General features: G+C 36.3%; 1 protein-coding gene across 5 annotated transcripts in view; it reads right to left on the bottom strand.

The window, feature by feature from the left end:
- LRCH3 (leucine rich repeats and calponin homology domain containing 3) overlaps positions 1–24,289 on the bottom strand; it is a 116,081-nt gene that overhangs the window by 12,538 nt on the left and 79,254 nt on the right. For 3 of the 5 annotated variants that reach the window (XM_082654307.1, XM_082654309.1, XM_082654305.1), the window contains exons 11-18: positions 21,309–21,360; positions 20,775–20,924; positions 15,606–15,659; positions 10,608–10,679; positions 6,835–6,883; positions 5,880–5,987; positions 4,239–4,357; positions 3,485–3,622 (exon numbers count right to left, since the gene is read on the bottom strand). In XM_082654307.1, the coding sequence (XP_082510433.1) occupies positions 3,485–3,622; positions 4,239–4,357; positions 5,880–5,987; positions 6,835–6,883; positions 10,608–10,679; positions 15,606–15,659; positions 20,775–20,924; positions 21,309–21,360 (742 nt within the window). The remainder of the gene's footprint in view (positions 1–3,484; positions 3,623–4,238; positions 4,358–5,879; positions 5,988–6,834; positions 6,884–10,607; positions 10,680–15,605; positions 15,660–20,774; positions 20,925–21,308; positions 21,361–24,289) is intronic. The other 2 variants (XM_082654306.1, XM_082654308.1) reach the window with 2 other exon arrangements.

Here is a 24,289-nt window from a genome sequence, read left to right as displayed (position 1 = left end):
ATGACCTCCCCTTACAATGAGGGACCATTTCTTGAACTGGGGGGGGAAAAAGCCTGGTTCATACAGTACATCATGAAAGTGTTTTTTAAGTTACACTCAGATCTAATTAGCAGGTTTTCAAAGAATTACAATAAATCACTATGTGTTAATGTAGCCACAAAGAAAGTGCTACGGTTTTTCATTTGTATTTGGCTTTAATTTTATATTCTCATCAGGAAAAATCTCTAAGAAAGTAAGTTACAAAGCTCTCTGTATGGTCAGAAGAACAAAATAAGGGGAGAAATAGTCTAATATGAGGGAGAGCAATTCAGTATGAAGGAAAAATAGATAATAAATATTTATACTGAAATCTAGTACTGTAACAGTATCCCCATTAAAGCAATATTGACTTATTCATAATAATCAGTATCATAATTTAAAAGCGAGGGTTTTTTTTTTTTTTGCTTTTAATTAAAATAGTGGATGGTTTTCATCTGGTTGACTCAAAGTCCATTTTTCCACCCCCAAATGTTATAACTTGGGAATTTTTACATACTGAGGTGTTTCTCAACTTTATAGGTCATTTATTAACCCAAAAGATATCCTCTTAAACAATTTTATTTAGTAGGCCTACTTGCTTTTTTTTTTTTGCGGTACACGGGCCTCTCACTGTTGTGGCCTCTCCCGTTGTGGAGCACAGGCTCTGGATGCGCAGGCTCAGCGGCCAGGGCTCACGGGCCCAGCCACTCCGCGGCATGTGGGATCTTCCCGGACCGGGGCACGAACCCGTGTCCCCTGCATCATCAGGCAGACTCTCAACCACTGCACCACCAGGGAAGCCCCAGGCCTACTTGCTTTTAAGTGTCGAGGATACTATTTCAGGAAAGACCTCTTTTATTTATTTTACTTTTTAAGAGGAATTCATGTTCTTGAGAGAATGGACCACTTGTAACTCATCTCTGTACCTTTCATCCTATTCAGAATGCCCACCACTGACTAGCTGCTCAATAAATATGACTAAATGTTGTTGTTGATTTCATTAGCAAGTTTTAAATGCTCTAATTTCATGTTATATCATGTTTCTTTGACAAGAAGGTCCATGTGTTTTATGTCTCTAAGTGGTTTAACATTGATAAAATAGTTCTATTTTTCCTGTATGTAAATATTTTACATTCTTAAATGAAAGGCACTATGTTTGGTTGATGAAGATAAAGAACCTCAGTCACCCTTGGTCTCATATTCCACTTTCTACATGAGCTCCTTGCTACTTCCTAAGTATTTCCCCTGAAAATGAAGAATGATAGATTTGTCTTTTTTATTACTAAAAAAATTTATTTTTCTTAATTCAGTTGACAGAAACTGGGAAGAATGCAAAGTATGAATAAGCCCTTCCCCTTCTGGCATTGCCAAATAGCATGTCAATTCCTGTTCTCTTAATCACCACCTTTAGGAGCAAAACAAAGTCTTTCAAGTCTTTGGGGGCACAGTTGATTTGGTAGTGCTACTGTTCCTCTCTGCCTTTTCTACACAAAGCTGAATGCCTGCTTTCTGAGGTCACTAAATAAAAAATGGCTACCTATTTTCTTTAGAAGCAAATGCATGACTCTGTTTTTGGATATGCTAGAGGGGAAAGGGCCATATCAGCCTCTTGGGACCTTGGTAACAAAGCAGCTTTTATAATTAGAATCAAAGGTCCTTGGGAGGCTTAAATGATTTGCATCTGGGGAGGCAGCAAGATGAATGTCCAGAGTGGCAATCTATAGGTCTAGATACAACTGCAATTTGAGTGAAGGATTTGCATAGGAAGTATGTGCTAAATAACAACAAATGACCAGAAAATAAGATGAGGGCAAAACCTTTGAAAAGGTTAGACACTGCTAAGCATGTTACAGATGCACAATATCCATTCAGACTCATCAAAAGAGCTGTCAGAACATCAGATAATAATCAAATGCAATGTGGAAACCTTGATTACATCCTGTTGTGTGTGCATACGAGCGAGGGGAGAGGAGCAGAGCAGCCATGAAAGATATTCTTGGAACAACTGGGGAAATCTGAATATAACTTGTGGATGCTATTGGCGCCTCACCCAATGTCTCTTTACTTAGCCTGTGCATCCATCCTCATTTCCTACCCCGACTCCCTGCTGGCTGCTAAGGGCTCAGAGCTGTCCCTTCTCAGTTTCAGCCCGATCCCATAGGGAGCCCTGTGAATGAATCACATCACACTCCCACCTTGAGGAACAGGGCTCAGCCACCACATTGTTCCTCCCTGGCTTCAGGCTACGGGTAAGAGCAAGGTGGCCTAGGAAAATTCTCAGAAATATTTAGGGGGTAAGGTGTTATAATATCTCCAACTTTTAAATGGTGCAATTAAAATACACACACACATGAACACGCATAAATATAGACAAAGCAAGATGGCAAGATGCAACGAATGTCAGCTCTAGGTGGAGGCTTTAAGGGTATTCTTTGTGTTATTCTTTCAGTTTTTCTGAAGGTTTGAAATCTTAATAAAAACTTGAAGGTGTGTGCCGCAACTACTGAGCCCACACGCCACAACTAGAAAGAAGCCTGCAATGAAGAGAACCCCTGCCACGATGAAAGAGCTGCCTGCTGCAATAAAGATCTTGCGTGCTGCAACGAAGACCTGATGCAGCCAAATAAATGAATAAAAAAGAATGGAAAAAATATTAAAAAATTTTGAAGGAAGAAAAAGGAGAGTTGTGTCAATCTAAAACTTGCTCTTTCTCTTGTGGGTTGCCATCCTGATACTGATGTCCATATCTAACCAGCAGTCTAAAAAAACCTGCCAGTCATCTTGAATGCATATTCTGCCTCATTTTCCACCTGAGGTTGGTCCCTCAATCATGTCACTTCTACCACTGAAATATTCATCATTCTAAACTGCAATTATAATCACATTATTCCTCTCAAATTCTTTCTGTGTTTCCTGATTGTCTACACTAAGATAAACTTCTATCTCCCTGACATGGGACATGAGGCCCTTGTCACATGGCCCTTAGCTTACCTCTCTAGCTACATCCTTTGCCATTTACACCAACACCTTGTGAATGATCTATTCTGAACAACTTAAGAAATCCTTGAATATGCCATGATCTTCCTTAGCTTTTTAGTCTAGAAATACTATGCCCAGAATGCTGTTCTCCCTGTCTGTACTGCTGGCAAATTCCTACTCATACATCAAGAATTAGTTCAAATTTTACCTCCTCTGGGAAGGCTTTCCTGAACTTTCCAGGCACAGTTGAAGTGGCCCCTTTTTCGTATTCCCATAGCACACTTCTTACATACCTCTTTTATAACATCACACACAGCTGTAAGTTATTGTTTACATGCCTACTTTTTCTCTAGTATAAGTGAGACCCGGAAGGCAGGGGCTGGACTCTATTCATATTTGTACCCTTAGCATTCTGCACAGTGCCTGCCTCTGTACTTAACAAATGTCTGATGAAGAGCCAACTTTTTTTTAAGCATTATAAACTTACTACAGCTGGTGAGGGAACGTGAATGCTTGGGACAGATCGAGGCCGCACATGATTGGCCAAATGGCAAAGAACAACACCATCGGTTAGAGCTGCTCCAAGATCACAAGGCAGAGATACTTTTAACCGGTACTCAATATGCTAAAAGAACAGGAAAATGTGAAATATATTAATTCAAGAGTGGCTGACACACAGGACATAATGGAGTCACAATGGAATATTTTTAATTAGAAATCAAGTTAAAAAGCAAATAACTTAAGTACCACAATCTCTATTTTATCTTTCTATCCTAAGTCAATAACTTAAGGAGATCATATATATATATACATATGTATGGCAGCCAGGCGACAGTGCTGCAAAGTTCCACAACAGAATTCATTTACAATTTTCTGACTAAAAAAAAAAACAACTAGATCCAATTTTAAAATAAACACTACGTATGATGTAAGTGTGGTATGTATCAATATATGTATATGTGTACATACATATGAATTATTATTACTCTAACAAGATTTCTTTAAATCATGAGGCAGAAAAAAATTTTAAATGAGTAGGGTCAGGGGTTGAGCTTTATGGAATAACCCATCTCATTTTCCTAGTAAACAAGTGAAAAAATTCATCACACAACGGGCATCACAGCACACAATGGACACTTGTTGATTCTATTAAAAATTATAAGTCAAATGAACAAGTGATGCCAGGATTATGGGCTACACCAGTATCACTGAAAAATGTAATTCAAAGGCAATGTACATACTTTCCGTAGTTGATCTATTAATTCCAGCTCTTCTTCTCTCTGTCTTGAATTCTGTCTTGTTACCGGATCTTTAAAATCAGTGGTAGGTGCAGAAGATGAAAGAAGGGGTGACGCATGACCTAAAAAATATTGGTACGTAAGATAGAAAGTGACTGCCAGTGCTGCAAAAATACTCAGATCCACCTGATCACAGTTTCCTTGAAAGTACAGCACTTTCTACTTCTGGAGTGACCTTTTAAAAAAAGTTTTTATTATGGAAATTTTAAAATATGCACAATAATAGGGAGAATAGTATGAAAAACTACCAAATGTCCATTACCCATTTGGCTCAACTACTTTGTGTGTTTGATTACATCCATTTAAAAACGTTTCTATTGAAAAATATTGCATGCAAAAAATTAGACAAATCATAAGCAAACAGCTGAATAAATTATCATCACAAAGCAGACACAAGCAAGTCAATAAATGCAACATTACCAACACCCAGGAGACCCTCTCATGTTCCCTACCCATCAGTATCAGTACCCAACAGTTATTTCTAGTACCACAGGTTCTAACTATGTACCTCCTGGCTTCTAACACCACAGATTAGTTTTGTCCATTTTTAAACTTTCTACATATAAAACCGTATTATATGTGTGTATGTTTTTATGTTTGGCTTCTTTTGATCAACATTATAAGATTTATCCATGTTGTTATGTATATTAATGTGTTCATTTTCATTGCTTATTTAGTATCCCATTGTACAAATATACACAATTATTTATCCATTCTATTGTTGATGGACATTCAGTTTGGGGCTATTATGAATAATGTTGCTATGAATAATTTGGACATATCTTTTGGTACAGATGTGTACATATTTCAGAAAGCAAAATTACTAGTTATAGGATATACAAGGGTTCACCATTAGCAGATAATGTAAACAGTTTTCCATGCTAATTAACAATCCCACCAGCAGTGCATCTCTGGTTTGAGTTTAAATCTCACTGTGAGTGTATCTATCAGTTATGTTAAAAATAGTTATTTTCGGAGTGAAATGTCTGTTTCCACTTCTAGGTAACTTCTTTGGGGGTCAGGCAGAAATTTGCCACATTAACTAAAAACCATGAGACTAAATAGTTTGGTTTTTTTAAAATTACTGATTCATTTCTTTAACAACACAGAAAACAGCTTTTACCAACAGAAAAATCTGAAAAAGAGCACACTACAGAGAGAAGGGACATTCCCTGAAGCCCTGAAAGAGTAACTTTTTTGTTCAAACACTATAACCTGCTTTTAGGTGGTACTGAGAAACTTTCTGACCAAAATGATTTCAAACAAGATTAAGATTCTCTTCCTTTAATATCAGTGAGATCACAGACAAATGCAGAGTTTAAAACTTTTGCCTTGGTGACATCTCAGGGTAGAAGTTTATTTATTTATTTGTTTGTTTGTCTGGCCTCACCGCGCGGCTTGCGGGATCTTAGTTCCCTGACTCAGGGTTGAACCAGGGCCCTGGCAGTGACCGCGCAGGGTCCTAACCACTGGCCTGCCAGGGAATTCCCAGGGTAGAAGTTTAAAAGCATGTAATGTATAATGTCATTGTATAACCACCATCCCCCAACTCCCCCCAATGCCCCTTTTAGCACTGCCACCTACCTTTATTTGTTTCTGCCCTGACAGCTCCTCTGAAAAGGAAACTTTCAGGGCGCTGGGCCTGGTTTCTCTGAATAGCAGCAGGAAAAGAATATGCAGGGGAATGATGAACTGAATCAGCATGGAAAAGCAAAATAAGATTAAAGAAGATGGAAAAAATTAAATATAATAACAGACACATGACAAAAGTTCAATAAATGGCAAATGAAGAAAAAAGTTAAATATTGCAATGATATAAAATGATAATTTTGTTTATTAATAGAAAATCTGGTATAGGAAAGTAACCTCCAGGACTTCCCTCATGAGCTAAAGGTTAAGACTCCACGCTCCCAATGCAGGGGGCCCAGGTTCGATCCCTGGTCAGGGAACTACATCCCGCATGCCACAACTAAAATATCCTGCATACCGCAACTAAAAATCCCACATGCCGCAACTCAGACCTGGAGCAGCCAAATAAATAAATACTTAAAAAAAGAAGAAAAGAAAAGTAACCCTGAAAGTGGGAGGGCTGCTTGTATGTATTTTTATTTTTTGGGGGGCTGGGCTGCACAGCTTGTGGGATCTCAGTTTCCCAACAAGGGATTGAACCTAGGCCATGGGAGTAAAAGCCTGGAATCCTAACCACTACACTACCAGGGAAATCCCTGTTTGTATGTATTTTTAATTGTCATGTTACTTTTGGTATTCAATAAAGGCAAAATGAATGTTAATATATTAAATATAGTCTCTTGCAAACATACAGCCCTGCTAGCTCTTGCTCATTTTTTCATATCAAATGGCTGAGTGGTTGAACGACTAGTTGAATTAAAAAGTGAAAAATGTGCAGAGTTCCCAATTTTGTGCCTGATTTCTCATTTCAGAAAAGGAAGCCACAGCCATCTAAGGAGCAATTTATCAGGAAAATCCTGGTAAAGAATTATAATTGGGAAGTGGTTAATTGCACTTTTGTGTCTATTACCTGTTTCTGTTGTAGGTGAACTTGATATAGCATTAGATCTGTGATCATTCTGTGGAGAAACATAGATACATCAATAATTATTATTCAAGAAGAGGTACTTTCCACATTTATGGAAAGTACCTCTTTCCACATTTGGGATTATATCAATAAAAGAAAAAAACCATGCAACTCTCCTCCAAAATTAAGTCTAGAAATGAGAATTTGTATAATAATTCTGAATATTTTTTAAGGCCAAAGTTTTTTTTAAATTAATTTTTATTGGAGTACAGTTGCTTTACAATGTCGTGTTAGTTTCTACTGTACAGCAAAGTAAATCAACTATATGTATACATATATCCCCTCTTTTTTGGATTTCCTTCTCATTTAGGTCACCACAAAGCATTGAGTAGAGTTCCCTGTGCTATACAGTAGGTTCTCATTAGTTATCTATTTTATACATAGTATCAATAGTGTATATATGTCAATCCCAATCTCCCAATTCATCCCACCACCCCCCCAAGGCCAAACTTTATTTAGTTCTAGAGAATATAAGATCTATGTAATGCATTCTCTAAAGATAGTCCTATTATATAACAGGCCTTTCCTATGACTGTGAAAAATGAAATCATCCTAAGGCAGAAAATTTTATTGGGGAATGTATAGAAGAGAATAAAATTTTATTTTATAATAGTATTTTTCTGACATACTTTCTAAAGTATTCCTACCCCCCTCCTCGAGTAATGTTTTAAGAAAGAGTGATAAAGGTTTCTTCATTTCAGTTAGGAAATGAGGTATTTAAAGATGATAGTTGTATTTCGAGACTAGTATTTGAATCCAAGATGTTTTTAATTTATTGACCGAAGGAACTGTAAAGAAGGAGGAAGAACTAGCTCAACTGGTATAGAGTGTACCTAAAAAAAGGGAACAGAGTTAAGCTAATTTAAGAGGAAGCGTTGGTTAGCTGGGTTAAAAATATTGAAGACTTGGCAGAGGAGTAGAATCAAGAAAAGCTAGAATAACAACAGGTTTTCAGGCCTTGATAGCTAGTTATATTCAATAACCATTGAGTTGTACTCAATAATTTATGATAACTGAGACACATTTTTGAACAGAATGACTTTAAAATACACACACAAATACACACACACATACACACTCCCATGTTTTTTTCTCCCTTTTGGTTTTCAATATTTTCAGAAATCTTTTATCTGAAGTTGGAGTTGGGTCAGGTGAGATTAATGATGACAGGAAATTTTAACTGCTATAAATAAGTAAATAAACAGAAGCCATGCTGTTGAGAAAATTCTTGGACTGATCTGAAAGACAATTCTGTGGTAATGTTTCCTTGGTTTGATACTCTTAGACCGAGAATTAAGACTTAAAAAGTAAGCTGCGCTCCTGAGTGAAGCAATGTATTACATCTTCATTAGTGAAAAAGACAACATGTTCATCAAGTTTAAAGATGCCAATAAACTAAGTTTAGGATGCTGAGAAGAAATGAAAATTTAAATAACAAACTTAATTTAAAATAAGAACAACAGGCACTAGTAAAAGGAATAAATGGACCAATGAGGCAAAAGCTGGATATCTTTTTAAGGAAACAAAATACTATCCTTATTTTCAAGGAAGATGAGGTAGAAGGAGAAAGCTAGGACCAATGGTACAAACAGAAAAACATAAAAAGTAGAGATTATTCCAGATACAGAGGAAAAAAATTTTAAATTTAAAAAGGCCTATTACAGTGAGATAGACTAGAAACTTTAACATATTTAGGAATAAACAATAAAGTTATTAGACAACTCTATTAGATTAGAAGGAAGAGCTGAAACACATTCTACTGAATGGCAGCAAATGTTCTCTACCTCCAGAAATACCAAAAGATAACATACAGTTGGGTGTAATGAAAAACAAAGCCAGAAAAGAGGGGACTTACAAAATGGTGATTTTAAAAATATATTTTTATTCAAACTATAAATCTAACTGCTTACATTCTAGGATACTGAAATAATTAGTTCAAATCACGCTGAGGCCATTGACTGGTATATCTGAGAACTTTTGGAGAACTGGAGAGCAAAAAATGGAAACTGATACAAAGTCAACTTTTAGTGCCTAGTTAAGCAACAAAAGAAATAAAATCATGCCTAAATATAGTATATACCTGCTGCAGAGTAACTGAGATACCAAAAAATAAAGAATAAATATTTTTAAACTAATCATTTGACAGTGCAGCAGGTCTGACAGGAAGAATGTTAGACATTACACAACTTCTGGCACATTCAGATTTGGCCTTACTCAACTAAAATTCTAGGGGAGGATAAGCCCCAATGCCCTAAGGTATCCATTGAGTGTAACGAATTAACTTTTCTCCTATATACCTAGAATGGTACTAGTTATATACCTTCCTTGAAAAAATTTTGAATACAGTCCCTCAAATAATTTTCTTTGTAGTTCAAATAACGAACCTAGCTGAGAAAGGCTAGCAAAAGGTTAATATAGAAGAGAATTATAAAGTTTTATCAGGTGTCATCCAGGTATGTGTAGCTTCAATAATAACCAGAGAGAAGGTTTATCAGGTTTACAGATGTTATAAAGTTGGAGTCAGCATTTAGAAGGACATGATGCAAGAATTTGAAAATATTCCGGGAAATCAGAAAATTTTAAATGTTCGAAAAGCAAAATTAAATATTTAGGAAAACAAAAGATACAAAGTTTAGAAATTAATTATCATTTAGGAATATAACTAAAACATCTGAGAATTACAATGGATACACAGCAAAATGAATACCAAAATGGAAAAAGCCAACCTAATGCTCAGCATAAGACGTGAATAACCCTTGTTTCATGCTCAGTACTACGTGGGCTCTAATGAGGGATATATTTCTAGTTGGGAACTGTGAAGCCAAAATGGAGGGCAGAGAACTTGTGAAAGTTCATAAGGACAAACAGGCTAGGAAAGGCACATAAAAGGGCCAAAGCTTATTTACAGAGAAGACACGGGTGGCATCATAACAGTTTTCAAATATAAAGATTCTCCACATAAGGACTGCTAAGTAACTAGAAAATCTCCACTCTGGAAAGAAAAGAAGAAATAGGTGTAAACCACAGGAGGACAGATATAAGTTAGACAAGGAGAGGACCTTGTTGACAGTCAGGATTATGAATCATTTCTTAGGTATCATATGATAATAAGTATGGAATTACCATCCCTAGAGGTCTTTAAAAAATAAAATACCACAGGTTTTTAATTTAGACTTCCAGGCCATGTGATCTCCATTGTAACTATTCCTACTCTGCTTTTAAGTGCAAAAGCAGCCATAGACAAATGGGCGTGGCTGTATGTCACTAAAACTATTTACAGAAACAGGTGGCCTAGGGACCATAGCTTGCTGACCTCTACTGTAATAGGGTTTTGGCAGTGACACTTTGGGGGACTGATACTCAAATTATTTTGCATGCACATTAGACAACAGAGTTAACTCAATATCATATATTAACCAAAGTAACATAGTAACTCATGACAAAAAAACCCCAACCCTTTGATAAGAAAATTAGAAGGACATTTCAAACAAAAATCTCAATATAAAGAATTAACAAAGGCTCTATGTTTCTGGCATAATAAAACTTCCAAAAAATTTCAAGTGAAATTAATGTTAAACTTAGCTTCATAAGCTTAGTTATATTTCATACAATTCTAGATTTCAGACTGTTGTTAGACCAATCCATTGGGAAATTTAAGATCTCCCGGGCAAATCCCCTCCTCAAAGTTCCTGGTAAATTACAATAACAAGATATACCTTAAGAGGCCTGAAGGCAGAAGAATGAGGCAGGGTAGCAGCACAGCCCACTTGATTCACACCTGACAGCGACTAAATGGCAAAAGAGAAAGAGAAGAAACAGAAGGCAGCATTTATGTTAGCAAAACGTCAGACAGGCAGGCAGGCAGATCTTGTCAGTAAAATTAGCAAAGGAAAGGTCACTGACAAACTTTCAAATGGTTTACTAAGATATTGATAGGGCAGAAAGAGAATAGTTGGGGGGAAAAACCCTGTAATTTATTAAACACAGTTTTCCACCTGTTTAATTCAAATTATTTCAATACCTCATACCACATTAATCAAGAAATGAAAGGCATGACTTATTAAACATGATTTTATATAGAAATAAAACTGAGTACATCAAATTTTTTTTAGCAAAATAGCCTTAGAAACAAATGAGTCCTGTGCTGTTCCTATGACAGGGGAAACAAATCCAGTCAAAGAGCTCATTTTAACTGATCAGAATTGGCATAAATAAGAGCAACATCTTTTCAATATTAATCCAAATTAGATTTATTATAATTCAGTTTAATGGCTCTGATGTGAGAAGCCAGGACATGAGGATTTTGCATCACACCTTAAGGATGAACCAGCATTTCATTTCTGCTTCTGTAAAAGTCCAAATGACCTCTGAGAAGTTAAGTACAATTTTCCTTTTCTTTGAATCCTTTATCCTTTCACCAGCCTACATAAAACTAGTTAGATATATTAGAGATACAATTAGAGACAGTAAGTGTTAGAATCCATTGTACAGAATTTTTATTACAGATAAAAGCTGCTCAAAACATGACAATTTTTTCATTTGGTGGGGAGTGGAAATCAGAGAAGACAGAACTTTCACAAAGGGCATTGAGTAAGATTGTATCTATTAAAAATGCCAAAGGCGTAAAGATATTAAAGTCTTTATAAGTTAAATAATTTTTAAAAATTTAAACTACAATCACAAATATCTGAATCATGGGATAAATGAACAAGAACACATGTGGTGTTTAGGAAAAGGTGAGTAGGATGGTCAATATGATAAATACAACTATATTTTTAATGAGTTGATAGATAGCAATGTCTTTTTCGTGTGTGCAAAACAAAGCATGTAACACACACTGCAACATTATCTTAAGGCAGAAGAAAGTGAGGAAGGAAATGTACCAAAGAACAAGGCTGTGACAGCAGTCTTACATTGTATATGCCTTCACCTGTTTAGATTTCCTGGGCCTCCTTACGATCAAATGGACTTGAATTACTGTCAATCTCAAATATAAAAAGGCTAGGGCTTCCCTGGTGGCGCAGTGGTTGAGAGTCCACCTGCCGATGCAGGGGACACGGGTTCGTGCCCTGGTCCGGGAAGATCCCACATGCCGCGGAGCGGCTGGGCCTGTGAGCCATGGCCGCTGAGCCTGCGCGCCCGGAACCTGTGCTCCGCAACGGGAGAGGCCACAACAGTGAGAGGCCCGCGTACCGCAAAAAAAAAAAAAAAAAGGCTAAAAGCCACTATGCTGGCAAAGAAGGAAAAAAGGATGGAAGGAAGAGGAAGTGAAATGAGCCTAGATCCTTTCTAGTGTCTAGAGATGGGATGTAGATACATGTGGGACATATATGAAAGCAACAGAAGCCTGAAGGGCAATCCTAAGAGAATGTTAGTGTAACTGATATTAAACATTACCAACAGTTATTTCAAATCCCATATTTCAAGGTCTTTAAATCAAATCCAACATTTACTTGCTATATCATCAGAACTTACCTTGAAACAATTTTTTTTGAGATTTTTTTTTCTGATTGTGATTTTATTTTTTATTTTTTTATTTTGGCCACACCATACAGCTTGTGGGATCTCAGCTCCCCAACCAGGGATTGAACTGGGGCCACTGCAGTGAAAACGCCGAATCCTAACCACTAGATCACCAGGGAACTCCCCTAATGAGCAATTATTAGATGTACAGAATACATCAGGAATTATTCACTCTCAGGAATTATTTATTAAGCAACTAATATATCCCAGGAATTATGGTAGGGATTGAGTATACATAGGTAAGTGCAACAGAGAATATCCCTGTGCCCATGAAGCTTACAGTCTAGTAGTCTATTGGGGGTGGGGGAGAGGGGGAGATACAAAACAATAAACACCCACCTAAAAGTGCTATGAAGAAAAAAAAAGAACAGTGGAGACAAATTTGATTTGGGGGTAGGGGTGTTGCAGAAAAGCCATTTTAAGGGTGTGATATTTAAGTTGATACCAGATAGATCAGTAGGAATTAACCAACGGGTATATGCAGGGAATGAGAGGCATTCCATGCAGAGGGAGGAGCATTTGCAAAGATCCTGAGGTGGGAAAGGGCTTGCCATATTTTCAGAGCTGAAAAAATGCTGATATAGCATGACCCCAGAGATGAGAGATACATAGTACCCAGAGTACACAGGAGCTTATGGGCCATGTTAAGAAGTTTGGAACCTACTCTAAAGGGTTTGTAGGCTGTGTTAAGAAGTATATGGATTTTGGAACTTCCCTGGTGGTCCAGTGGTAAAGAATCTGCCTTCCAGTGCAGGGGACACTAGTTCAATCCCTGGTCGGGGAACTAAGATCCCACATGCCGCAGGGCAACTAAATCTGCACGCCACAGCTACTGAGCTCACGCACCTCAACAAGAGAGCCTGTGTGCTGCAAACCACAGAGTCCACAGGCTCTGGAACCTGTGCACCACAACTACAGAGCCCATGTGCTCTGGAGTCTGCGCACCACAACTAGAGAAAACGCTCACGCCACAACTAGAGAGAAGCTCAAATGCTGCAACTAAGACCTGACGCAGCCAAAAAAATAAATAAAATAAATAATACATCTAAAAAAAAAGTATATGGACTTTATTCTACTATATGAAGCCACTGAAAAGTAGTTTTGAGAAGATCAGAGGTATGATTTAAAAAATGACTATTTTTGTAATACATGTTGGACACTATTTGGCATGCAAAAATATGTGAGACATGGTTCTTGTTTTTAAAGGCCATCTAATTTAGGCCAGACATGAATACTGTTAAGTAAAATATAAGTGTATGTATTTTGAAAATGGCTGAAATTACAAATTTCACGCTAAGGGGATTTTATTGTTTTTCCAAATTCCACTTTTTCCTTGACAAAAACGCCTGGGCATTCAGCACTTACTATATGTGTTATTAAATCTCATCTTCAGTTTCCTAAAGTGTTTCAAAGTATTTTCAATTACAGTACAGGAGGCAATATAGCACAGTGTTCATGCACGTTCTCAAGTCACTTGGATCTAGATTTGAACCCAGCCTTGTACTTACTAGCTGTGACCTTGGAGAAGTCACATTCTGGACAAACCATTTGGTGCCTCAGTAATCATTTGTAAAATGGTGATAAGTTTAACCTTAACTCTTAAGGCTGCTGTGAGGAGTGAATGAGATAATTCTGGTAAAGTGTCTGGATCACCATAGGCTCTCAATATTTTTCTACATTAAATTGTTATTTGCTTCTCATGCCGATTAACTTTGACTAAAACTCCAGAGGCTTATTTCTTTATAAGACTGCCAGTTAAAATGTGCTATAGCCATCTTAAAGGAAATGATGATTACAGAACACAGAAATTCTGACAATGAAAGTTTATGTAATAGAAATCTCATGCTCAAGTATGCAGTTCATGCAGTAGTATGCACAATGGCGGCAGTTACTAGCTCCTAAGTCAGGAATTGCTACAGACAATAGGCTTTTGAATTGCTAGTCTTCAATACTATGGTGAAAAAAATAACATAAAACATGATGGGAAAAGCAATTATGTACATGGTTAGAATTCTCCTGCAAAGCTGACAAAGTAAGACTCTCAATAAAGCTCTGAAGTTATACTCATTTTCAGCTGATGAAACAGGCAATAAAAGTAAACCAGTGGGGCTTCCCTGGTGGCGCAGTGGTTGAGAGTCCGCCTGCCGATGCGGGGGACGCGGGTTCGTGCCCCGGTCTGGGAGGATCCCGCGTGCCGCGGAGCGGCTGGGCCCGTGGGCCGTGGCCGCTGGGCCTGCGCGTCCGGAGCCTGTGCTCTGCAACGGGAGGGGCCGCGACGGTGGGAGGCCCGCGTACCACAGAAAAAAAAAAAAAAAAGAAAAAAAAAAGTAAACCAGTGTGTTTTAATGTATCTTCTAAATTTGCATGTGTCCAATAAAATCAAATACAAAATTAAAAAAAAAAAGTAAACCAATATTAAAAATGATCAGTAGTGGGGCTTCCTTGGTGGTGCAGTGGTTGAGAGTCTGCCTGCCGATGCAGGGGACACGGGTTCGTGCCCTGGTCCGGGAAGATCCCACATGCCGCAGAGTGGCTGGGCCTGTGAGCCATGGCCGCTGAGCCTGCGCGTCCGGAGCCTCTGCTCCGCAGCGGGAGAGGCCACAACAGTGAGAGGCCCGCGCAAAAAAAAAAAAAAAAAAAAAGATCAGTAGACAGCATTCCAAGTTAATGTTTCCCTGAGTTTAAGATATAAAATGGGTATGGAGGGATAATCTTGAGATCTCAAAGTTTGGGATTTTCAGTAGGTTAAAACAGATAATAAAATAGGATGCCAAATATACATTTGTATAATTAGCATCATGAAGTAAGGGAACCATTCATCATACAGGTGACTTATAAGACAAAACAGTGATTAATAAAGTTCACCTGGAATTAGAAACATTTCAAAAACGAATATATTATTCCCTCTCCTCCAAACACACATACAAAGCCAATATGGTTCTCAATGCAAATGTTTTACTTTTGGAAACACTAACAAAGATATTTGAATCACATCTGCAGAACACTTGGAACACTGGGTAAATCATTAAAAGTAATGTAGGGAGACAGTTCTAGCTATTTGTAAAGCATTTAGTAATGATGCTCATCATGTTTTATGGTATTTAGATCAATTCAGAATGAAAAGTACAGTAGCTATTCCCCAAATCTCTAGACAAAGCAATGTAAAATTCCATTTTGTGCAAGGTTCTTACCACTAACAAGGCACTATCATCAGTGTGCTGAGACCTTCTGGATGGGAAGGGACACTGGAGAGGTGGAGAAAAATGAAGCAATGTCAAAAACAAGCTATGCACACACATGACGAGTTTCACAAATACACAAGCAAAGAGACATATTAACACATACTTGTGAAGATGCTGACATACAGGACCACATTCACAATCATTCAGAGTTCACGCATTAAAATAGCTAATAAGTTGTTTCTGAGTAACGATTTTCTCCCAAAGAACTTAAACAACTGCAAATATGATCTTATTGCATAAAAACTTTCTAAAGCAAGGAGGGGAATAGGAATTATTCTCTGTTCTGAGAAGAGAAAGCTGAAGATGTAGCAGTAACATAAAGAACTTGTGGTCATTTAGTGAGCCAGTGACAAATTTAAAACAATAAACCCAAGAGTCATGATTTCTAGTCTAGGCATCTCTTCATTACCTTTCTCAGACAAAACAAGGGTACAACTGGAAATTTTAAAACTATACATGTTATTTTCCTGAGGAGCTTTAGTTTTCAGATAATGAATTACTCCAGAATGACCAGTAAGGAAATGTTGGGTAAAAAAGAAAGAGTGTATTAACTTATCAAACTTTGACTGCCAAAGGTTTGTACAGAGTTATTACCATGTGAAGAAAAGACAACTGGAAAGTGCTTGAGTGAATCTTTCAGGTACTATACCAATGCATAAGCTCTCAAATAAATAACCAAAAATAGTTATTATATGTCCAATAAGATTAAAAAAAACTTTATAATGGATAATTTAAAACATTTCAAACAATACATCTTACCATTCCAGAAACACTTGTGCTTTGAAAACATTGTGCTGAAGATTGATGCTTGTAAAGCCCCATGTATTAGGTTTTCAAATAACTTATTTTACAAAAATCAAAGTCAACACTCACATGAAATAATGCCTTTATGCATTTTTTAAGGAAGTAATGATCATAAATTGAAAAAATAAGAAGGCAAAGATAAGGGAAAATAGCTAATGAAAAAGCCAAGTACAATAAAATATTCATTTAGTAATAAGCTTCATTTTAACAGGTCAAAATAGGTACACAGATTTTTAAAAAAATAATGAATCATAAATTTTATTTCAAAATGTAAATGTCACTAAACGTGCACACATGTTAAAACAATAAAATTTACAATCTAGTTTATTTTTTTCTTTTTGCATAGGACATCATTATAATACAGAATCTAGGTGCATAGATTTTTAAAAGGTTAATAATTAATCTTACATGTTACATGTTACTTTGAAACGAAAATGTACTATTTAATATTATAAAACTAATGTGTACAAAGTATAATCAATAATATACACACTTAGGAAATGAGCACTGAAGCTGAAATACTATGTAGAGTTTTTTGTTTAATACCGACACCATTCACGTGTGCCAGATACAGCTCTCAGGACCATCTCTCATTACACAGTAGCTCTGAAAATGGATGAGGGAGATGGTAACTCTGCTGGGGATGGGAGGAGGGAAATAATCTCCAGACGGATGTGTATAGATTTAAAAAACCCCAATCTATAGATTCTGATAAACTTCCTGGCCTGTGTCTTTTTCTCCCTAGTAAGAATTTTGCGAGGGGAAAAAAGAAAATGGCAACATTTTGATCACTGAAAACGTATGATAATCACATGCAAAACATTTCATTTTCATTGCAATAATAAAAAGTTCCAAAGAAAGGTGATTATATAAACTTACCTCACCGTCTAAAGGGGAGTGTTGTTTTTGTGGACTTTGTGACGCTTTTTGCTATATAACCCCACACCCCCCAAAAAAGGGAAGCTGGTCAGAATCTAGAACACTGGGAATGAAAAATGCTATTTACTAAAATGATCACTCACATTAATCTCTGTATCTCTCGTGTATGGTGTTTTTCTAGATCTACTGGTTAGAAGACGCTGCCCTTTCCCTTAAATAGCTTACAATTTAAATGAGGAAAAGCAAAAATAAGCTGACAAACAGTATTTTCCTGTGTCTATAAGCATCTATAGAAACAGAAATTTTAAAAAACTATGTTTTTTATATGTACATGGATATAAACACATTCATAGAGAGGTAATCTCTCACTAAATTCTCTCAATGAAATCATCCTCTTTCTTTAATGGCTTCAAATACCACTCTAATGCTAACAGCTTTAGCTCTCTCCTATCAGCCAAATTCCAGGCTCGCATTTTCAAATGCCTGTGGACCCTCTCTACTTAGAAACCCCACTGTCATCTCCTGTTCAACGTAACCAAAAAAACCCCTCAATTTCCCATACTAACTGGGTATTTCCCCCCAATTTGCTAATTTCTGTTATTATGTCAATTAATAATATCACAGTATCTGTATAGTGAGTGTTTTACAATGTGTTCTTATACACAGTATCTCAAGTGATTCTTCTTACTCTGTGAGATAAACAAACATCATAATCATATTCTTTTAAAGATGAGAAACTTGAGGATAGAGAGGTTATATGATATGTGCAAGGTTACAAAGTTAGTAAGTAGCATAATTGAGATCTGCACCTATGCCTTCTGAACCCAAATCCAACATTCTTTCCACAAAGCTAACTCCCATTAAAACCATTCTTTTAGCCTCAAACCCTTGCTTTGGAACCTTTTTTTTCCACTCATTTTCAGTGATTTATTTAACATTCACTACACATCTATGTAAGACATAATGATGCTTCTCTTGAAATCTCTCTTATAGTTAATTTATAAAACCCTTTGTGGTAGTAGGGGGTGCAGCATACACCATACTAGTAAATAGGTGAAGCCATAATAATTCTGAAATAATTAATACTTAATAGTTAAACATTAAACATATGAAGAAAATAAAGGCACAGAATGGCTCAGTAACTTTCCAAAAGTCAAGCACATACCAAGTAGCAAAGCTGGATTCAAATTCAGATATTTCCGATTCTAAGCCCTTACCACAGGACGACACTGCCTTTCCTTAGGAAAATTAGAAATCATCTAGTCTTATGCCTTCATTTTGTACCCTAATCTAATTATTGCAATTACTCTCTATTTCATTTTCCTTCTTTCCTCATCTCTTTCTAACATATTCTAACATGAGTAGATTAGTTTTTCAGAAGTACCTTCCCTGTCTTTTCTCCTGCTTAAGAACTAAAATTGTTCTTTTCTGCCTAATTGTTCAAGATCAACCTCTAATTTGACATTTAATCAAGGCTATCTACAATGTAATTATCTCTTACTAGTTATATGACTTCTACAGAAGGCAAGCTAAATGAGTTAATTTATGTAAAATGTATAGAACAACACTTAGGACATAGTATGTGTTAGCCATTATCATTTACTGAGAGTCAGTATAGCATTCTGGTCATAGACCAGGGTTTGGAGCCAGCCTGTCCTTTTTTTTTTTTCCTTTCCAGTTTTATTGAAATGTAATTGACATACAGCACTGTATAAGTTTAAGGTGTAATAGCATAATGATCTGACTTACATACATGATGAAATGATTACCACAATAAGTTTAGTGAACATCCACCATCTCATAAAGATAACAAAAGAAAAAGAAAAAAAATGATGAAATGATGAGAACTCTTAGGATTTTCTCTCTTAACAACTTTCACATTTAACATATATTTTGTACATTGCATCCCTAACTCTTATTTATCTTATAACTGGAAGTTTGTACCTTTTGGCCACCTTCAGCCAATTCTCCTTCCCCCATGCCCTGTCTCTGGTAACCACAATTCTGACCTCTTTTTCTATTAGCTTGTCTGTTTGTTTGTTTTTGAAGTATAACTGACCTACAACACTATGTTAGTTCCTGGTGCAAAAGACAGTGATTTGATATTTCTATATATTACAAGGTGATCACCATGATAAGTCTAGTTACCATCTAGACTTTTTTTTTTTAAAGAAACTGTTTATTTTCCATCAGCTTTATTTCCATTTTCTGTTCAGCCTGTCTTGATTAGAATCTTTGCTCTGCCACTTACTAGCTGAGTATTTAACCTTAGGAAAATTGTTATCCTCCCTGAGCATCAGAGATCATCATCACAGGCTTGATACATTTGAAAAAATATAAGAGAATTTATTATGTGTATGGTACTTAAAGAAGATATACTTTGGCTAGAGTTATGAAACAAGAGAGAAAGCAGCTAGAAGATGAGTGATTCATTTGTTCAATCATTCATTTAAAAAATATTTATTGAGCTTTACTAGGGGCTAAGACCTGCTTAAATCTAGCGATATAGCAGTGAATAAACATGACAGACATGGTCCCTGTCTTCATGGAGTTTACGGATAAATGGGAGAGACAGATATGTCGTGTGTGTGTGTGTGTGTGTGTGTGCGTGCGTGCGCGCGGGCGCGTGCGTGTGTGTGTATGTTTTTGGCCACACCACGTGGCTTGTGGGATTTTAGTTCCCCGACCAGGGATCAAACCCAGGCCCTTCGCAGTGAGAACGTGGAGTCCTAACCATTGGACCACCAGATAATTCCTGGGAGAGACAGATATTAAACAAGCAAAAATATAAATAATTATTTAACTATAAAGAAAAAATTCCCAAGGTGATTTCAGAACAAAAAGACAAGTAACACAGGCAAAAAATTGAACCAGGTTTAGAGGCAACTACAGAGGCTGATTAAAAAAAGAAGTGTTAACAGGGGTTGTTAATTGAGTAGATGTGGAGAAAACAGAAAGTAAAGAATCAAAGATGACTGAAGTATTAAACCTGTGAGCCTTGCAAATTTTTGGTATTCCCTAGAGGTAAGGAAGTCAGTGATAGGTTCAGATAACAATAGTTTATATTTGCATGGCACTTTACAGTTTACATAAAGCATTTTCACTTTCCTGATACACTAGAGATTTAGGAAATGGCAGCTGGATAGTAAAGTGATATGTCTAACGACAGATAGGTAGTTAAGAGTAGAGACTATCACTGTCCTAAAAGCAAGATCAATCACTTCTGATTGTCCTCAAGCCTATCTACATATGAGGACAATTAATCTAATCACAAGCAGGAGACAGTTATACTATTTACTCGAGAATTCATATAATTAAGATATCAACTCTTTTTTTTTTATTAAGACAATAAAATCTGACATCCTCAGGAAAGCAAATAAGCACTTACTTCTAAGAAACGTTAGGAATATCATTCAATGAATCCAAAGGGCTCACCTTGACAAAGTCCAGGACAGCATCTCTTTGAATCTGCTTGGTCCTTATTTTCTCTTCCTCATACTGTAGGGCAGCAAGTTGTGCCTCTCTCCGAGTACGTTCTATTAATTGTTCTCTTCTCCGATGAAGTTCCAAGTCTGCATGTGAAAACTAGAACAAAAGTATCATTTTGCATATGCAAGTAGCGATAAAGATCAACTTACCAATATTCTTTATCAATTTGGGAAACTACTGTTGACCCAAGCAACTTTTACTTTGCAGTCACCAAGCATTTCTTCAGATGTGTTTATTGCTAATCTTTTCCCATCTTTGCACTGTGTTCTTACATGTATTATAAAGACTTATGTTCTGTCTGGTGTCTAAAAACACTGTTACCAGCATAAGGTGCACATATTATATTAACTGTAGATTGAAGAGACAGGTAATGAAATTTACAGATATTTGGCAATTAACTGTAATTTAAGTATTATAAAAGAAGAAAACCATCTTAATTTAAAAAACCCCACAAACTAAAACTGAAAAAAATGTTTTTACCTGATTATGACTTGGTGATAGTGATAAGAGGGAAGATGGCTCAGCTGGAACCCTGACCCAAAAAAGAAAAAAAGGAAAGAAAAAACTCTTTGATAAGACAGACAAATAGATAAAAGACAAGTGGAATTTTATTGTTAATGCAGCTTTCTATTAATCAGCAGGCAAACTGTCTGGTCAGCACTGAAAGACCAATTGCATTTTGTAAACTTGAGCCCAAGTCACTAAATTAAGCTACAGGAACACCTGATGTCTCCAACTCACATTTCACGTGATGATATCACTGATGAAGCTACAGATAGCTAACAACTGTCTATGTCAGTCAGTGCTGACAATACGGTTATTTGAGATCACTTCTCAAACAATATCGTTTCTTTACAGCACACTAAGTACTACAATCTTCTTTACTATCATGACTGAAACAAGATACGTGTAAATGGAGATGGTTTATACACAAAGCCATTTTATCAGCAGAAATCTGGAATACTACAGAACCTGTAACTGCACGTTTAAAGCACTCCTACTCCCATTTTAATTGAAGGAGCAATTTTAACAACAAAAGTAAAGATTTTGTTGATTTTTATCTTTTAGAAAAACATGAAACCTGATTTGATGCTTAAAAAAAAACAGTAAAACTTGCTTCTCAGTTTTATCAGTGCTAACTCTTATACTTTGATATATATTCCCTGTTGTAATTCCTGAATTTTAAAAATATAATATGTAAGAAACCAAAAACTTAAGCTATTCTACTATACTCTTTCATGCCACGATTTTTTCTTATATTCGTTCCAAATCTTTGAAGTTTTCACAAAATTCTTTTTTAAAAAAAATTTCTAGCCATTAAAAAACTTTTGACAGAATAAATTATGTTTATAATTTTTAAAAGGAACAGAATAAATAACTACCAAATAAATTACTTAATAATAACTTCCTATACAAGGTTTAAAATAACGTTAAAGCTAGGGAAAAGCTTCTTTAACTTTCTACTAATCCTTGTCAACCTTTATCCTAGCACTCCTAATCAGTGCGTCCTCAGTCACAAGTCTGACAAGATAAGAGGAGGAGAGTGGGTTGGTAGGGAAGACTTTTAACTGGGATATAACCACTAATGTGAGATGAGTGACTCCAGTACTATATACTAGTCTGGGAGAAGAATAACTGGCATTAACTGCAAATTTGTCCCAAACTACTAATTTCACTGTTAACATTTCCTATAGCTTTTATTGGCCATCTGTAGATAAACTACACCAAAAAACCCAGAAAGGACCATGTAAACCCATCTCAAATGGGTTTATGTGCCCTGATTTGAACACTATGTTTTAATAATGTTTTTCAAGCAAAACCTTTTAATATACACCTTCTTTCTACTCCCATTTCTTTACTCTCTTTTTATACCAAAACCTCTTTAAAAAGCTGGTTAAATCCATTGTTTCTACTTCATTTCATCCCATTTTATTTTGAACCCATACCAATCTGGATCTGTCCTCACAACTTCACTGAAAACTGCTCTCTTCAAGTCTGAGGCTTTACATGTCCAAATCCAATAGTTAATTTCTTAGCCCTCACCTTACTGAACCTACCAGCAGTATGTGTGACACTAACTGCATCAGTCAATAACTGCATGGAACTGAATTCTGCCAGCAACCTATATAAGCCGGGAAGTGGATTCTCCTCCAGGGTTCTCCAGATAAGAATCCAGGCCATCCAAAACCTTGACTTTGGCCTTGTGAAGCCGTAAGCAGAGAAACAAGAGAAGCCTGCCCAGACTTCTATCTCTCACAACTGTAATATAATAAATAGGTATGTTTTAAGCTACTAAATTTGTGGTAATTTGTTATACCAGCACTAGAAAACTAATATATAAGGCAACTGAGCAAAAAGCTGGCTTTCAGTCAGTAAATTTAAGAAAACAGAAATCGTATCAAGTATCTCATCTGACCACAACGCTATGAGACTAGATAGCAATTACAGGAAAAAACTGTAAAAAATACAAACATGTGGAGGCTAAACAATATGCTACTAAATAACCAAGAGATCGCTGAAGAAATCAAAGAGGAAATCAAAAAATACCTAGAAACAAATGACAATGAAAGCACGACGACCCAAAACCTATGGGGTGCAGCAAAAGCAGTTCTAAGAGGGAAGTTTATAGCAATACAATCCTACCTCAAGAAACAAGAAAAATCTCAAATAAACAAACTAACCTTACACCTAAAGCAATTAGAGAAAGAAGAACGAAAAAAACCCAAAGTTAGCAGAAGGAAAGAAATCATAAAGATCAGATCAGAAATAAATGAAAAAGAAATGAAGGAAACAATAGCAAAGATCAATAAAACTAAAAGCTGTTCTTTGAGAAGATAAACAAAATTGATAAACCATTAGACAGACTCATCAAGAAAACAAGGAAGACTCAATCAACAGAATCAGAAATGAAAAAGAAGTAACGACACTGCAGAAATACAAAGGATCATGAGAGATGACTACAAACAACTATATGCCAATAAAAATAGGACAACCTGGAAGAAATGGACAAATTCTTAGAAAAGTACAACCTTCCAAGACTGAACAGGAAGAAACAGAAAATATGAAAAGACCAATCACAAACACTAAAATTGAAACTGTGATTAAAAATCTTCCAACAAACAAAAGCTCAGGATGAGATGGCTTCACAGGTGAATTCTATCAAACATTTAGAGAAGAGCTAACACCTATCCTTCTCAAACTCTTCCAAAATATAGCAGAGGGAAGAACACTCTCAGACTCATTCTACGAGGCCACCACCACCCTGATACCAAAACCAGACGAAGATACTACAAAAAAAGAAAATTACAGACCAATAACACTGATGAATATAGATGCAAAAATCCTCAACAAAATACTAGCAAACAGAATCCAACAGCACATTAAAAGGATCATACACCATGATCAAGTGGGGTTTATCCCAGGAATGTAAGGATTCTTCAGTATACACAAATAAATCAATG

The sequence above is a fragment of the Grampus griseus genome (assembly GCF_964374135.1).
Source record: "Grampus griseus genome assembly, chromosome: 5".
Classification (NCBI taxonomy): domain Eukaryota; kingdom Metazoa; phylum Chordata; class Mammalia; order Artiodactyla; family Delphinidae; genus Grampus; species Grampus griseus.
The sequence above is the reverse complement of the archived record's forward strand: the minus strand, read 5'-3'. Positions and strand labels throughout refer to the sequence as shown.